General features: G+C 40.9%; 1 protein-coding gene across 9 annotated transcripts in view; it reads left to right on the top strand.

Annotated features, from left to right (window-relative positions):
* Positions 1-16649, top strand: part of CARMIL1 (capping protein regulator and myosin 1 linker 1) — a 342171-nt gene that overhangs the window by 140753 nt on the left and 184769 nt on the right. For all 9 annotated transcript variants that reach the window (XM_064363059.1, XM_064363058.1, XM_064363055.1 and 6 more), the window contains exons 3-4: positions 7009-7059; positions 12506-12565. In XM_064363059.1, the coding sequence (XP_064219129.1) occupies positions 7009-7059; positions 12506-12565 (111 nt within the window). The remainder of the gene's footprint in view (positions 1-7008; positions 7060-12505; positions 12566-16649) is intronic.

The raw sequence follows: 16649 nt of genomic DNA, 5'->3' as shown, positions 1-16649 counted from the left end.
ATGGTGAAACGCTGTCTCTACTAAAACTACAAAAAATTAGCTGGGCATGGTGGCACGCACCTGTAATCCCAGCTACTAAGGAGGCTGAGGCAGGAGAATTGCTTGAACCCGGGAGGCGGAGGTTGCAGTGAGCTGAGATCACGCTGTTGCACTCCAGCCTGGGTGACAGTGAGACTCTGTCTCAAAAAAAAAAAAAAAAAAAAAAAAATTCAGTATCTTTGTGGGGTTTTTTTGTTGCTCTTTTGACCAAAACAATTATTTAAAAATTCAATGGGTGTAATCTAACTTTGCAAATCTAAATCTAAAATACTGTTAAGTTAAAGAAGAGCTGGTATTTAGCAAAGATATAGGTTCTGGGGTACAGCTTTATCTGCATTTGTATCTTATTTAATCTACACAATAGTAATAGTCCTGTAGAGGAATATTCTTGTTTGATCACCTCTTGTATGGGCACCCTTGCTAATCTGTAATTCTGTAATCTCTAACTCTCTAGAGATCAACAAAAGCCTGTCAGGTTTAAGTGGCAGAGTCAGAATCTGAATAGAAGTCTTTCTGATTCCAAAATTCAAGCTAGTAGATTGACCCCCAGTCCCAGTTTTCTGGGATGCAGGATTCTCAGCCCTGAAACTGGAAAGGTCTTGTACAAACAGAAAGAGCTGGACACCCTACAAGCAGGATGCCTCCTGTCCCAAGCACTGAAAAAGGATTCATTATCAGAAAACACTTTCTGGCAAGTCACAGAGGATGTGTCCTGTGCAGCCACCCCGACCCTGCTAGAAACCACGTGTGTGCACTAAAAATCCTCTGAAGATATAAATCCCAGGGCAGTTTTGGAACCAAACAGCCTGGGAGACTGAGTTGACTAGGGTTTCTAGTATGAATGTAGCCTCATTAATTGGCTTAGTTTGTGTTGATAAAACAAGAGTCACAGTCTGGCTTGTAACAGTAGTATTTGTAATTTTCACTCTTGCTTTAAAATGTTGCTGCCGTGTTGTGCTCACAAGTGGGTACAGTCTTAGGAAAGACTGGGTCAGCTTTGGAAGATTTCATCTATTCCACCTCCCATCTCCTTCCACATTTTCTGCGAACTCCCTGTGCCTCTGGAGACCTTTGCTGACCACCGGAAATGGGGACCATCCTGCACAAAGCTTCCGTGGCTTAGCAGTCTTCCTTCAAAGCCTGGGCTCCCTTATGGATGTGTTTCTTTTCAGACAAATTATTTTGATCTGTATCCAACTTCTGAAGAACACTGTGTACTTCCACCGCCTGTAAAATACCTTTAAAGAAAGGGACTTGACCCAGAGGGGTACAGATTGTGAACCCTATTATTGCTGGGTTAAGGCAGAAATGATCATTAGATCCTTATGTAACCTATCGTTACAAAGTTGATCTTTACTCAAAAGGTGAGTCCACATGACCATTCTGGTTTCTTTTTTTCCCTCTTTTTATTTTTTATTTTTCTTATTTTTAGAGATGAGGTCTTGCTGTGTCACTTAGGCTGGAGTGCAGTGGCACCATCATAGCTCACTGTAACCTCCAACTCTTGGGCTCCAGATCCTCCCACCACAGCCTCCCGAGTAGTTGGAACTACAGGTGTGAGCCACCACGCCCAGCTCTCCGCTTGTTTTAAATATTCTGACCCTAGTTCATACCCTGTCAGTGGCCTCTAGAAACCTCTTGTGGTGATTGTTCTGGAGAGGGCAGGTCACCTGACCCCCCCACACCGCTGGCTGGTAGTGGGAGAGTTATTCCCTAAAGGGCAACAATTGTCAAAGGGAGGAATGGCCAGCTGATTCCTTGTGCTAGTTATTGCTGTTGTATTTCAGTTGTTTGGGTGCATGTTTGAGATTAGTTTTTAAGACTAATTAATGGCCGGGTGCGGTGGCTCATGCCTGTAATCCCAGCACTTTGGGAGGCCGAGATGGGTGGATCACGAGGTCAAGAGATTGAGACCATCCTGGTCAACATGGTGAAACCCCGTCTCTACTAAAAATACAAAAATTAGCTGGGCATGGTGGCGCTCGCCTGTAGTCCCAGCCACTCTGGAGGCTGAGGCAGGAGAATTGCTTGAACCCAGGAGGCGGAGGTTGCGGTGAGCCGAGATCGCGCCATTGCACTCCAGCCTGGGTAACAAGAGCGAAACTCCGTCTCAAAAAAAAAAAGAAAAGACTTATTAATTAGATTCTCACAGGGGACCTTGTAATCACTTAATTACCAGTGTGCTCATTGTGTAATGATGTCAAAAAGTATGTGATTATTTTGGGTTCATATTTTGTTCAAGTTTTTCTGTGACTGTGTTACAAATGAAATACTTTTCCAGAATGCAGTCTTTCTTCTGTGATGGGTGTCTATTGTCTTGCAAAAGGAATAAATAAAATGACAAGCTCTCAATTGATTCTCATAGAGAAAAGGCTGGGGAATGGAGGGCAGAATGAAGGCAAGGGAGGAGGGCACCAGCGGAGGGAAAGGAGATGAAGCAAGATGGGGTGGGGTATGGGGGACAGTGGCAGCAGTAGCAGAGAGGGGCGTCAGAGGAGGGGAGGGGATCCAGTGAAGAGAGGCACAGATGGACTGAGCGGTGCACGTAGAATCATGCAGACAGGTACAGAACAGAGAGGAGAGAGACATTCAGACAGAGAGACAGAGACTAACAGAAGATGGGGTGCATAGAAAGAGACAGAAGGAGACACACAGACCAGTAGGGATTGGTCCTTTTCCTTATGATAGCCAAACATCTCTCATTGTACTGCTGGTCCTTTTACCTATTTGCTTCTTTCTGGCTGTAAAGGTCCATGACTCATCTATGTTTCCATGTGTGTGGACTATTGAGGAATCTAGTTTTTGGAAAGTTGAGATTTGACAGCCAGTATAAGTCATTAGGAACACCGTCTCTGGAGCCAGACCATCCAGGTTCAAGTCCCAACCCTGCCACCTCCTTGCTGGGTGACCTGCACAAATTACAGAATCTGTATGTGCCTGTTTCTTCATCTTAACATGGAGATTATAATAGTGTTTTCCTCATAGGGTGCTGTGAAGATTAAATATGGTAACATACCCAAACCTATGAGAACAGTGTACCCAACAAATACTGGCAGTTATTACTATGTTTGTGAGAGGATCCTGGATTCCTTTGAAGGAAAGTTCACAGAGTTAAACATATTTTATGAATACTGAGGAGGCTACAGGTTCCTGTCTGTGGCTCTTGGCCTTGGACCTTGTTGCTAATAGGAGGTGAAAGTAGAGAGTTAATAGACTGAGAGTGAGGAGTTGCAGCTCCTAGTTCCAGCTTAGCCACCTGCTAGCTGTGAGTCGACGAGTTTCTCTGGACCTGCTGTCAGGTGATATACAAACTCAGGGAATTTTAGGTCTTTGACCATGTGATATTGGGACCTTTCTGCCTGTGAGTTTTATGATTTTTTGGTTATTTTACCTGTATGCAGAGGTTTTGAGGACCTAAGCTTTTTGGAAAGATTGCGGATTGATCATACCAGTACCCCTGGAAGAGAGAGAAATGTGTGTGCCGCTTTGTAAATACTAAAAAGGGCGACACGGTGAGAATAGGGGACTGGCTTCCTGTAGCCATGCTTGTGATCATGGCTGTCAGTATTTTTGTCTTGTTTCTTTTTCTTTTCCGCTATGGGGAATGAGCAATATTTGAAAGAGGGGTCATATCCTGGGGCTGAACTGGAGTAGAAGGTGCTAGATGCACTGTGGAGCTTAGTTCAGGGAAGGTGAGTATTTCATCCTTTAAGATGAGCTCTAAACTTGTATCCTGCTCCCCAGGCCCAGGCAAATGGCCGTGCAGGCCAAGCCTGTCTCTGGTGCCTTTTATCTCCCTTTCCCCATTCCTCTTCATTACTGTCATGCTTCTTTTGACAGTCTGATGCCATTTATCCAACCCTGTGTGTCTTTTGCAACAAAATGATCTCTTGCCCTTTTGCAAAAGGCCTGCAAACTCTTAATTCCCTGAGTACTGCAGTATTAGCCAAAGAGTAACCAGTGCTGATGACAGAAGAGTTCAGTTCTCCAGGGCATACTTGGATTTAAAAAGAGCATTTTAGAAACTAACTTGGAATGTTGAAAAAGGTACTCCGAGCTGGGAGCTTTGTGGGTCTCTCCCAGTCACGGCTGCCCTGGGCTGTCCCTTCCTACCTTCACTGTAACTGATCTTCCAGGGGCTAGAATGCAAGGAGGCAGGATTAGGTGGTAACATGTAAATATAGCCTGGTGGTTAAGAACATCAGTTTTGGTGTTAATGAAGCTGTGAGATTTAAATTATACTCTTCTTAAGTACCTTTTATACTCTGATGCTTTTATAAATGATTTCTGCTCTAATTGAATGACCTTGAAGTGAGTTACATTGCTGAGTCTCAGTTTATTCATTTGTAAAATGGGAGTAATCACATCAAGCATAGTTGTTGTGAGGATTAAGTATGTCACTCTACTCAAGGTGTTCACCTATTCATGGTACATAGAAAATGCTCGACAACGGGTAGCAGCGACTCAGGGACAGCTTTATGGCCTGCAGCCTGTACAGTTGCACAGGACACGTCTGACAGGGGCTAGAGCACAAGGACCCTAACCTTAACCCTAACACTAACCCTAACCCACCAGGGGCTAGAGCACAGGGAGGTGCGATTGAGTAGTAACGTGTAGATACAGTGCAGTGGTTAAGGACACAGGCTTTGGCGTTAACAGGTAGATACAGCTGGAAAGTGGCAGAGCCAAAATCTGAATGTAAGTCTTTCTGATTCCAAAATTCAAGCTAGTAGATTGACCAACAGTCCCAGTTTCGCGGTATGCAGGATTCTTAGCCCTGAAACTGGAAACATCTTGAGCAAACAAAAAGAGTTGAACACCCTACAAGCAGGATGCCATGCCTTCCGCCCCAAGCATGTGAATTCTGTTTCTCCCGTAAAATGACCTTGAAGTGAGTGACGTCACTTCCCTACACTGGGTTAATACCTTATTGTTATCATCTTGAAATTCTTAATCGTAGTTGAACAATGTCCCTACAAATTATGCAGCCAGTCCTGCTACCTGGCTACACTTGACCTGCACGCACTCATCCTGGACGTACTTCGTCCCTTCCCTTTCCTTTCTACTACCTGTTGCTACGTCCCATTCCCTTGCCCCCAAGGCCTTAGGAGGGTGTAAAAATAAGGATAAATTCCTCAGGGAAAATCTGCGGTTTGGTTCACAGCATATGGAATATTCAAAGATAGACATCATCTGTTGCCTACACTTTTATGAGACTGACACGCTGCCGTGGCATTGAGAAGACACTTGCTGCCTACACTTTTAGAAGTCATTTACGAGTGCTTTCTAGAGCACACCAACTCTAAAATCAGGTCGTGAAAATGATACCAGGTAAAAGTATCCTGATCCTGTGAATAACCGTGACTGTGGCATCTGGGTGAAAGGTCTTGAAATGGGCTGTGTCTTTTCCCTCAACTTTCCCCACCTGCTCTTACCACACTTTCCCAGCCAGTGTCAGATTACTTCTCTTTTCATCTGTCTCATAAATACTTCTGGCTTGAGTTATCCCCTACAGTGATGACATATGATTATTCAAAAAGGATTTTATAGAAAATGTACTGTTTCTATTTGGAGTTGAGAGACTAGGGAAGGGCCACAGGGGCATAGCCTTGATTCACTTTCTGTACTCAGATTAGCCGTTCTTGCCCTGGGTTGTGTCTGGGTAAAGCTGTTTGACTTTGGATAAGTCCTTTAGCAACCTGAGGTCCCAGTGTTTTTGACTTTCTACAGTTTTGCTCTAATCTAGCATTCTTAAACTAGCACGTAAGCATAACTTGCTAAATACAGGCTTTAGTGACAAGGAAGTTATTTGGAAAATGAAAAAAGGGCAGTTCTCCCATCAGGACTTGAGAAACCTTGTAGTTTTCTTTCTTTTCTTTTTTTTTTTCCTTCCCTTTTTGAGACGAAGTCTCACTCTGTCGCCCAGGCGGGAGTGCAGTGGTGCAATCTCTGCTCAACCGCGACCTCCACCTCCTGGGTCCAAGCAGTTCTTCTACCTCAGCCTCCCGAGTATCTAGGACCACAGGCATGTGCCACCACGCCCAGCTAATTTTTTGTATTTTTAGTAGAGGCGGGGTTTCACGATGTTAGCCAGGATGGTCTCAATCTCCTGACCTTGTGATCTGCCTGCCTGCTTCTGCCTCCCAAAGTGCTGAGATTACAGGTGTGAGCTACTGTGCCCGGCCCCAGAGTTTTCTTTCTTTATTGAAAAGACTTATGAGGCCTGCCTGAATCTCAAAGTTGCAGAGTGGAAAGTTTTGCAGTAAGCCTTGTGGATGTACCATCCTGGCTCAAGATCTGAACTTCTAGCTCAGCCCCTTTGTATTCACGTAGGCCTCTGCTAGGTAAATGGAACCTATAGGCATATGGGACCCCACAGGCTGTATGTATGTTCTTAGCTGAGTGTCAAAAAGGAAACTTCCATAAATGTTCTAAGACTGAGAGAGGGACAGCTGAGAAGCAAAGTTAGGGATGAGTTTTTGGAAGCTTAGCCTGATTTCGATCTGTGCATTATTTAAATGTTAGCTACAGTACAAAGAATGGAAAGCGAGAGGGCAAATGTGGGTGGTGGTTGTAATTTGGGAAGTGCAAATGAGTACTTAGTTCTTGTTTTTTTCCATTGAATTGACTGTTGATATAGTGAGACTTGTGACTCTGTATTTTACTATCACAGAGACCTGTTTTAGTTAATCTGAATAACCTGTTGGGTTTTTGGGCTGCTGCCTGACTTCCCCTCTAGAGATTTCACCTGCGATTCATTCTGAAAGAACTTTGATACAGGGACTCTTTAAGTTAAAACTCGTTTTATGAGACCAAGAAGCTGTCCCAGGTCTTAATTCTTCTTACATGACAGGAGCCAAGCCTGTGGCCTTCTGCGGCTTTGGTATCATTAAACCCCCGTAGAAGCACCAAAGCCCACTGGGCCCACTTTTTGGTGCTTAAACTGATGCTGCTGCTTCTGTCTTACAGGTGCTTACGTCATGCCGAGCCTTCCTGGTAACAGCGCGAATCCCCACCAAGGTAAGTGTGGATGAAGTCCTCCTTTCAGCACTCACGCGCACTCATTGCAGACACACACACACACACACACACACACACACTTATGCATTCTTACATGTGTGCATGCACAGACACTCACATACTGCAACACAGCACACACATACCTCACTTACATAGACTTCTGATTTCAGCTGTTTTCAGATTTCTCTTAGCACTTTCAAGTTTTCCTTCCTTCTTCCCAGAAGCACCTAAAGGTAACGACAAACATTTTTTTTTCTCCTTTGTTCCTTCTCTTTTTTGTAAAGGCATCCCAAGAAAATCAGTGACGGATTTTGTGCTCCATGTCCCAGTTATTTTTCTCTTTCGACTAGGGCTTGATCTCCACTTTAAGTCTACTTCTTATTTCCTTCGGACCAGTACTGGCAGATTTTTCTAAGACTTTAGTCATGTGGGAAATAACTGTCATAACTTTAAAGAGTACACTACCAGAAATGTAACCATCTCAGCTGTTCTCCATCTACTCTGATGTTGCTTATAAAAAATAACAAGGCACCACTCTGCTCTCTAAAGGAGATATATTACATTTTTCGTGAGATGGCCTTCATGATTTGGTGCAAAATTTGAACGGATAGTTTGTGAATTAATCACAATAATGACTTCTTTTATGTTAACTAAAAGGGGTTTATCATTTTTATAGGATATGGACTGAATGGTCATAAGAAATTGGGATTTTTTTTCTGAAAAGGTGATAACATTTACTGGAGTATTGTTTTAGTAAATAATCCTTAACAGAATCTTATGAGAGCCTTAAGTCTTATTATTATCTTTTTTATTGTTGAGAAAACTGAGGCACAAGGAGGTTCAGTAACTTGACCAAGGTTAAACTTCCACTCATATGTGGCACATGTGTGATTCTAATCCGGAGAGGCTGGCTGCAAAGCCTCTGCTTAACAACACTGCTTCCCCTGACCACATACACAGGAAAACGGGTAAGGTCTGGTAGAAACTTTCAGCCTTATTGTGCTATGCTGTTTGGGCTGCAGTGTTATTTGCTCATTAGTCCTTTCTTGTTTCTTAAAATTTAACATTAGCCACTGTTTTGTAAATTCTGACTTATGTGCCAAGTTAGGGCGCTATAATGTTTCTGGTACAAGTGAAATGGATCTTTTGGGACTTCTAGTCTTACAATTTGCATTATTTGCACTGACTTTTGGGGAGATGCCACTGGCCCAAACCCCTTTAGAGAATATAAAGTGAGCCTGTATGTTTATTATGTTTTATAAATAAATTACTATGTCAATGAAGTTGGACTAAACTATGTGTATGTTAAAATACCTGAAGGCATGATATGAGGAAGTTAATTAGACATTATCCCACTGGTGAGAAATTAATTACAGAAGGAAATTTTATGGGTTAGGAAAATATTCAAGCACTCTATTAATAGAAGACTGCTAAATAATATGTATACCCTACCGCGTTGTGACACAGGGGAAGTGTGTTACCTTTTGTGAAGTCACCTGCCTGCCTTTTGCTGGATGACCTTATTCTGCCCCCTCCTTGCTCTGCCCCTGAGGAAAGGCTTGCGTCCGTCCCATGATACACATAATGTTTCACAGCCAGCCTGGCCAGGGTAGTTTGAACATGGGTTCTGGTTGCTGATATGTCAGCATCAGAAATAAAGGAAGGCAGATTTTCTTCCACAGTGATCTGCTTGCAGCTTTCCCCCTTAGAGAAGGCTGGTTTTCATGTGCCAGCTTAAGACTTGACTGAGAAATAAAACCAATGTCAATGATAATAATTTTCTGGAGAAATAATTATATTTAGAACATTAGCGTAGGCTGGGTGTGGTGGCTGACGCCTGTAATCCCAGCACTTTGGGAGGCCAAGGCAGGCAGATCACAAGGTCAGGAGTTCGAGGCCAGCCTGACCAACCTGGCGAAGTCTCCTCTCTACTAAAAATAAAGAAATTAGCTGGGCATGGTGGCATGTGCCTGTAATCCCAGCTACTTGGGAGGCTGAAGCATAGAATCACTTGAACCTGGGAGGCAGAGGTTACAGTGAGCCGAGATCACAGTACTGCACTCCAGCCTGGGCGACAGAGTGAAACTCTGTCTCAAAAAAATAAAAATAAAAACAAAAAAGTGCATTATTGTAAAACGCTGACTGTGACATAGACGTCTTCTCTTTTCTTTGGTGGCTGATTAATTAAACATGTTTTCTTTTGTCATTTTATTGTGAAATGTATAACATATATAGTCAAATGCACAAAACAGAGATACACATCTCAGTAATTAACTACAAAGCAAGTACTTCTGCAGCCACACCCAGATGAAGAAATAGAACTGTGCCTTCACCCCAGAAGGCCCCAACTTTTCTTTCAAGGGGTGGGTCATTATGAGATCAAGGAAGGGTTTGCAGAGAGGACAGGCTGAAAAATCACCCATCAACCAGGCAAATAAGTTTTTATACTGGTCAAAAGGCTTAGCGGTTTGAAAGACCACAGTGCATTTGGGGAGCTGGAGTGTGGACTGAGGGTTGTGGAGGAGGTGGTGGTGGGAGGGAAACAACTCAGAAAGATGGACCTGGCCGAGGCCTGGCTGAGGAGCTGAAGTGTGGACTGCTGCCTGGGGAAGAGTGGGAGTTACTTAAGGACAGTCTCTTGGTCACGTTTACATCTGCTCTGTTGCCGGTGGGATGGACACTGTCTCGCTAGGGTTTGGGTGTGAGGTGAGCAGGTGATTGGTGGAAAAGCTATTGACAGTCTGGGTTCAGTTTTTCGTCTTATCTGATAATTCACTAATTTCTGTTGTGAATTATCACTAATTTCTGTTGTATAATTTCTAACTAAAAAATGTCCTCAGGTCTTCATGCAGCCTACATCGGTCTCAGCTTCCTAACTAGCCTTCCTGCCTCTTCTTGCCCATAAATGTAACCCAGTGACAACTGTCTTTGTGTGGTTTGGAGTAGATGATGGGTTGTGGGGACTAGGAGCAAAGCCCTAATAAAAATAGCCATAGATGAGATAAGAGAATGATTTGAATCTTGCTGTGATGTCTTTCAGTGTTTTAGAGACTTCCTTTCTCACTGTTAATAATAACCTGGACCTTTGACTAATCACAGGCTCGGCCAGACACCCTAATTGATTTGCTCCTTTTAGTTTCTTCCTAAATTCTTTTTCTGCTGCGTGAATTTCCCTCTACACTCCTTGTTTGTTTGAGGGACTTGAAGTCATTCCTCAGGGCCTAGATGAAATGTCACCACTCTTTCCTCGCTCCCCAGCACTGTTACTGCTACTCCAGAGACAGCACGCAGGTACAGTAGAAGCATCTTAATTGACCTCCAGCTAATCTGCCTGAGCTAAATTGACCAAAGGTGGCCCTGGATGCTGACTGATGCTAGCTCTCTTCCTGGCTGTTAGCCTGTAAGAGAGGAAACCTGTTCACACCTATTCACACCTGCTCCCACCCACTGAATGAGATGCTCATTGAGGGTCATGGGTTTATTCCTAAACCTGTTTAAGGTAGTCATAATAGCAAATATTTTTAATGAAAGCTATTTTATGCAGCAATGAAATATGAGTGCAAAAGAAGAGTATCTATGACATATTGAACATTGATGAAAGTGAATTACTGAAATTGCTGTCTTAAAGACTGGACAACTTTATTGTTGGGGGAGGGGTGGTGAGGAGTATAATAATCTAGAAAACGTTTGCCCTCATACTGCTTTGCAAGTATTTTGCAGTTCTGCTTTTTTGTTTTTGTTTTTGTTTTTGTTTTAAATAGAGCACCGGTCTCGCTATATTGCCCAGGCAGGTCTCGAACTCCTGGGCTCAGGCTATCCTCCCGCCTCTGCCTCCCTAAGAGCTGGGATTAGAAGCATGAGCCACAGTGCCCAGCCAGTTCTGCATTTTTAAAGAGACTTAAATTGGAAGCAGGAAGCCATGCTTGTGGGTATGGCTTATGCAGAAAGGCCATTGGAGGGCCAGCCAGTGGGCTTAACTGAAAGAAAAACTTTGGCGCAATATTAAAGGGTAATGAATATCTGTTCATAAGCTTTAAATTAAAATAATGAGGGAAGGTATGTATACTTTTTAGAAAATAATTTCCTGCTTTAAACGACTTTTCAAAACCAAATTATGTATACGTCTTGATAATGATAGGCAAGAAAACTTCAACTCTAATTGAATGCTTTTAAACACGTGCCTTAAATGCTGCATTTAACTCTTGGAGGACGAAACACATGTCTCATTCCTGTGTGTGTTTCCAATACTGGCACATAGTGGGCTTTTGATAAGTGACTGTCAGTTGATCAAGTGAATAATGAAATGAGTTGTTTTTCTACCTCCACAGCTCATCAGTATACTTTGAGATGTTTAACTGGAGATTCAGGGGTTTTCTACTCTAAAATGTATCCTACCAAGGTATCATGGTACAACATACCACTGGGGAGCAGAAATAAATCTCTCGTGGGTTTGGTTCTGGGTGTGTTCTTTTATCATTATATTTCTAGGTTTAACGCGGGAGGGTAAAACACATTGACCCAACTCGTTCTCTGAATGTCTCTAGCTTCTTGCCCTGTGATTATTTGCTGTAATGGGAAAAACCGGGAAGAAAGAATAGTGGCTGTTTATCAGGAAAAATAGGTAAAGAGTGAAAGACTGGAGATATTTTAAAGAAAGAACTGCTGATGATTATAGGAGACGGGAGGTCACTTGTTAAAATAGAGAGGAAACAAATCATCATTTATCTACATGCAGAGACAGGACTTTTGTTTAACTCTGATTTCATTTAAGCACAATTTAAAATTCTGAAGTATTGTATTTGTGGAAATATGGATTTAATTTGGATAAATATAGATTTATTTCTCTAAATCCATTCAAACTATGAATTGTTATGGAAGACAGTAGTAGGATGGATGACTCTGATAAGTGGTCAGAGTGTAACAAATAACTAAAGGTTTAGAAAGAAGGGAAAAACAACATTGACTTTATCCTGATAGGACTTTCTGAGGCAAAATTTTGAAGTGAAAAAGGGAAAAACGTGTTTAGATGGTTTCTTCCATACATTCATTTTTCAATGAATAAATAGTGGATAAGTGCAAAAACTTTTTAGGTTCATGCAAAAGTAATCACGTTTTTTGCTATTACTTTTAATGGCAAAACTACAATTACTTTGATACCAGCTTCTACTATTAGGTTTGTCCCAGGATGAAATTTTAAAAGTCAGGCATGCAGCTTCCTTTCTTTTCTTGTTAGTAAAGTAAGTAATACTTTTTCTGAAATTTGATAAGTCATCTCCATCTTGTGGAATGAATGGAGATATTAAACCAAGTTGCTTTCAGAAGATACCCAATGTCTTATTTGCTCTTGGGGTGTTTCTAGTTGTAGCATTTTTTTTTAAACCTTGAATTATATGTTTTGAAACCCTCATTACAGGTCTTTTCTTTCCTCTTTTCCCCTCAATTGCAGCTCGAGTTAACCTTCAGCTACTTGGAGATTCATGGCGTCGTTTGCAGCAAGTCAGCTCAGGTGAGTGTAAACAACAGAGCTCTCACTGCAAGGTCACCATCTTTCTTGGATTCCTGGAACCCTAAAATGTTCCGTGAGACAATGTGGATAAAAAAAGTCAGGGAAGATTAAATTTTCGGAATGAGAGACTTAACACTGGCTGTGTGGACAGGAGTTGGGAATTCGTTCTCATAAGGAAAACACTCAGTTTGTGAAGAATTAATTAGCTCTTCTCTTAACTAACAATGTAAAGGTGAGAATACTGTTCCTTAGAGAGTATATAAGACATGCTTTAACACTAAAATGTCATAGCAATTAAATGGTACTATATCTAGGCCTTAGTGGGAATATAGTGATAAATGCATTCTTTGGAGTTAATAAAATGCAGGTTAAAAAATAGTTTTATTGGGCTTTAACTGCAATAAATTAAAGTGTACAATTTGCTAAGTGTCGACACATGTATGACTCTCTTGGCCCTCCTCTCCATCTGCAGTCAACATGCAAGTATCTGCTTTTGGTTGCTGTAGTTGGCATTTTAAAGAATTTTATATGAATGGTGTCATACAATGTATACTCCTTCCTGTCTGCCCTGTTTCAGTCAGTTTAATTATTACTATGATTTCAATTTTTAATTTTGTTTTTAGTTCTGGGAGTGCAAGTTTATTACATGGGTAAACGTGTGCCATGGTGGTTTGCTGCACCTATTTACCCATCACTTAGGTATCAAGCCCAGCATGCATTAGCTGTTTTTCCTAATCCTCTCTCTCCGCCACCTCCAGTTTCATTATTTTGAGATTGATTTATTTTGTTGCATGTTTCAATAGTTTATTCTTTTTGTTGCTGACTAGTGTTCAATTGGGTGGCTTTATTACAGTTTGTTTATCCATTCACCTGATGATGGGCATTTGGGTTTTTTCCCATTTTGGCTGTGATGAATAAAGCTGCTATGAATATTTAACTACAAGTTTTTGATTGGACATGTATGTTCATTTCCCATGTGTAATTACCTAGAATGGCTGAGTCAAATGGTAGTTACATGTTTAACTTTTGGAGAAACTGTCACACTTTTCCACAGTGGTTGTACCATTTTACGTTGCCACCAGCAGCATATGAGAGTTCTGGTCAGTCTTTTTAATGTTACCCATTCAACAGGTATGTAGTGTTTTTTCATTGTGGTTTTAATTCACATTTTCCTGATGACAGAACATGTTGAGGATCTTTTCATCTGTTTATTTGCCAGCATGATCTTCTTTTGCCATTATAAAAATTGGGCTGTTTTGTTATTGAATTTTGAGAGTTTAAAAATATATATATTCTGGATACAAAGCCTTTGTCAGATAGTTTCTCTTAGTCTGTGGCTTGTCTTTTCATTCCCTTAACAGTTCTTTCAAAGAGCAGAAGTTTTAAATGTTGATGAAGTTCAATTTATCAATATTTCTTTTATGAATTGTGCTTTTAGTATCATACTGAATAAATCTTTGCTTAACTCAAAGTCACAGAATGTTCTTTATCTTCCAGGAGTGTTGCAGCTTTAGGTTACATGTGTGGGCCTATGATCCATTTTGAAGTAATTTTTGTATATAAACCTATGTATAGATTAAATTTTTTTTTAGTTTATCTTTTTTTCCCCTCATATGTATAGTATATTCACTTGTTCCAGTAACATTTGTTAAAAAGACTATTGTTTCCTTGCTGAGCTTATTTTCACCTTTGTGGAAATTCAGTAGTCCGTGTAAGTGTGAATCTGTTTCTGAACTCTGAGCCTGTCTCCTTGGTCTATTTGTTTATCTTCATGCCAGTCTCATACTCTCTTTATTATTGTGGCTTGTTTACAACAAAATTTGAAATCAGATAGTGTTAGTCCTCCAGCGTTTTGCTGCTTTTTCAAAATTGTTGTAGTGATTCTAAGTCCTTTGCAATTCCATATGAATTTTAGAAACACCTGTTTATACGAAAAGCTTGCTGAAATTTTGGCTGATATTAAAATGAAATTTTAAATCAATTTGAGGAAGAACTGGCATCTTAGTAATGTATAGTCTTCTAACCTAAGAAGACTATATTATTTCTCCATTTGTTTGGGTCTTTTTCAATTTTTCCGAGTCTATTTTGTTGTGGCTTTCAGTGTTCAGGTCTTATACATCTTTAAATTTATTCCTAAGTGTTTAATATTTTTTGATGCTAGTGTAAACTGTGTTATTTTTTTAAATTTCAGTTTTTAGTAGTCTCTTGCTGGTATTAGAAATATAATCAATTTTTGCATATTGACCTTATATCCTGCTATCTTGCTATACTCTCATATTCTAATGGCTTTTAAAAATAGATTTCATCATTTTTTACAAAAGTGATGTCGTTTGTGAATATGGATAGGTACCTTTTATTTTTAATATGGGTGACTTTTATTTCTTTGTCTAGTCTTACTGCTGTTGGGATATTCCTCCATTACTATCATACTCCTACATATTTTGCTGGGTATGCCAAGAATTGAGTGCTGTGACTGCTCTTTGCCCAGGCTATTTTCCAGGGTTATAATTGCAGTGAGCATCCTTGTGGGATGGTGGAATAGTTCACTGTTGAACAAAGAACAAGTTTGCTTACTTCTTACCATGAAAATAGTAGATTTCCAAAATCCAAGGATTCCTTTCTTGTAAGCAGCCTCTACTGTGTGTGCAGGCATCCATCGGAATCCCTTCATGTTGCCCTGTGGGACTTTCAGGGCAGGGAAATCTACGCAAATATGGTGTACATGCCTTTTGTTGTGCCATGAATCATGAAATCCTAGGTCTCTGACCCAGGCGTCTCCTGTCTTCTGCAGCATCAATGAAACAGTGATAGGCTAACTTACTGGCTTACACGTAGGGTAAAATCTCAGACCATGACAATTCTTCTGGTACCTGCAAGACAGTACTAAATGAAAGTGGCAAGAGCAGATCTTCTTGCCTTATTCCTAGTCTTTGAGGGAAAGCATTCATTATTTCACCACTAAGTGTGACGTTAGGTGTAGGTTGTTTAAATAGATGCCCTTTATCTGGTTTAGGAAGTTTCTTTCATTTTTAGCTTGCTGAGGGTTTTTATCAGGAATTAGTGTTGAATTTTGGCAAATGTTTTTTCTATTGAGATTATCATATGGTTTTCTTTTTTTTTAAGCTTCTTAAAATGGTGAATTATATTCATTAGTTTTTAAAATACCAATCTTTCACTCCTGAGATAAATCCCATTTGTCCATGATATATTGTTCTTTTTTCTTTCTTTCTTTCTTTTTGCCTTTTTTGAGATGTTGTCTTGCTCTGTCACCAGGCTGGAGTGCAGTGGCACAATCCTGGCTCATTGTAGCCTCCGCCTCCTGGCTTCAAGCGAGTCTCCTGCCTGAGCCTCTTGAGTAGCTAGGATTACAGGCATGCACTACCATGCCCAGCTAATTTTTGTATTTTTAGTAGAGATGGGGTTTCACCATGTTGGCCAGGATGGTCTTGATCTCCTGACCTTGCAATCCAGCCGCCTTGGCCTCCCAAAGTGCTGGGATTACAGGCGTGAACCATGATATATTATTATTTTTACATATTTTTGAATTCTATGTGTTATAATTTTGTGAAGAGTGTTTTGCATTGACTTCTGTGGGAGTTACTGGTTTGTCATTTTTTTGGTGAATGTTTTTGGCTGGCTTCTCTATTAGAGAACCATGGATTTATAGAATGATTAGGAAGTAGTTCCTCCTCTTAAATTTTTTTTTGTTTAGATAGTATTAATTTTTTTCTTAAATGTTTAGTTGGATTTACTGGTGAAGTTATTTGCCTTGAGTTTTCTCAAAGAGAAGGTTTTTTTTGTGTTGTGTGTGTGTGTGTGAGACAGGGTCTCGCTGTCTTGCTCAAGCTGGAGTGTAGTGGCACAATCTTGGTTCACAACCTTGGCTTCTCAGGCCAAAGCGATCCTCCCACCTGATCCTCTCAAGTAGCTGGGACTACAGGCTTGTATCACCACACCCAGCTAATTTTTGTATTTTTTTCTAGAGACAGAGTTTCTCTGCATTACTCATCATGAACTTCTAAGCTGAGCTCAAGTGATCTACCCTCTTCAGCCTCCCAAAGTGCTGGGATTACAGGCATGACCC

Source organism: Aotus nancymaae, unplaced genomic scaffold, assembly GCF_030222135.1.
Source record: "Aotus nancymaae isolate 86718 unplaced genomic scaffold, 86718_ANA_hifiasm-v0.15.2.pri h1tg000051l, whole genome shotgun sequence".
Taxonomy (NCBI): Eukaryota; Metazoa; Chordata; class Mammalia; order Primates; family Aotidae; genus Aotus; species Aotus nancymaae.
The sequence above is the reverse complement of the archived record's forward strand: the minus strand, read 5'-3'. Positions and strand labels throughout refer to the sequence as shown.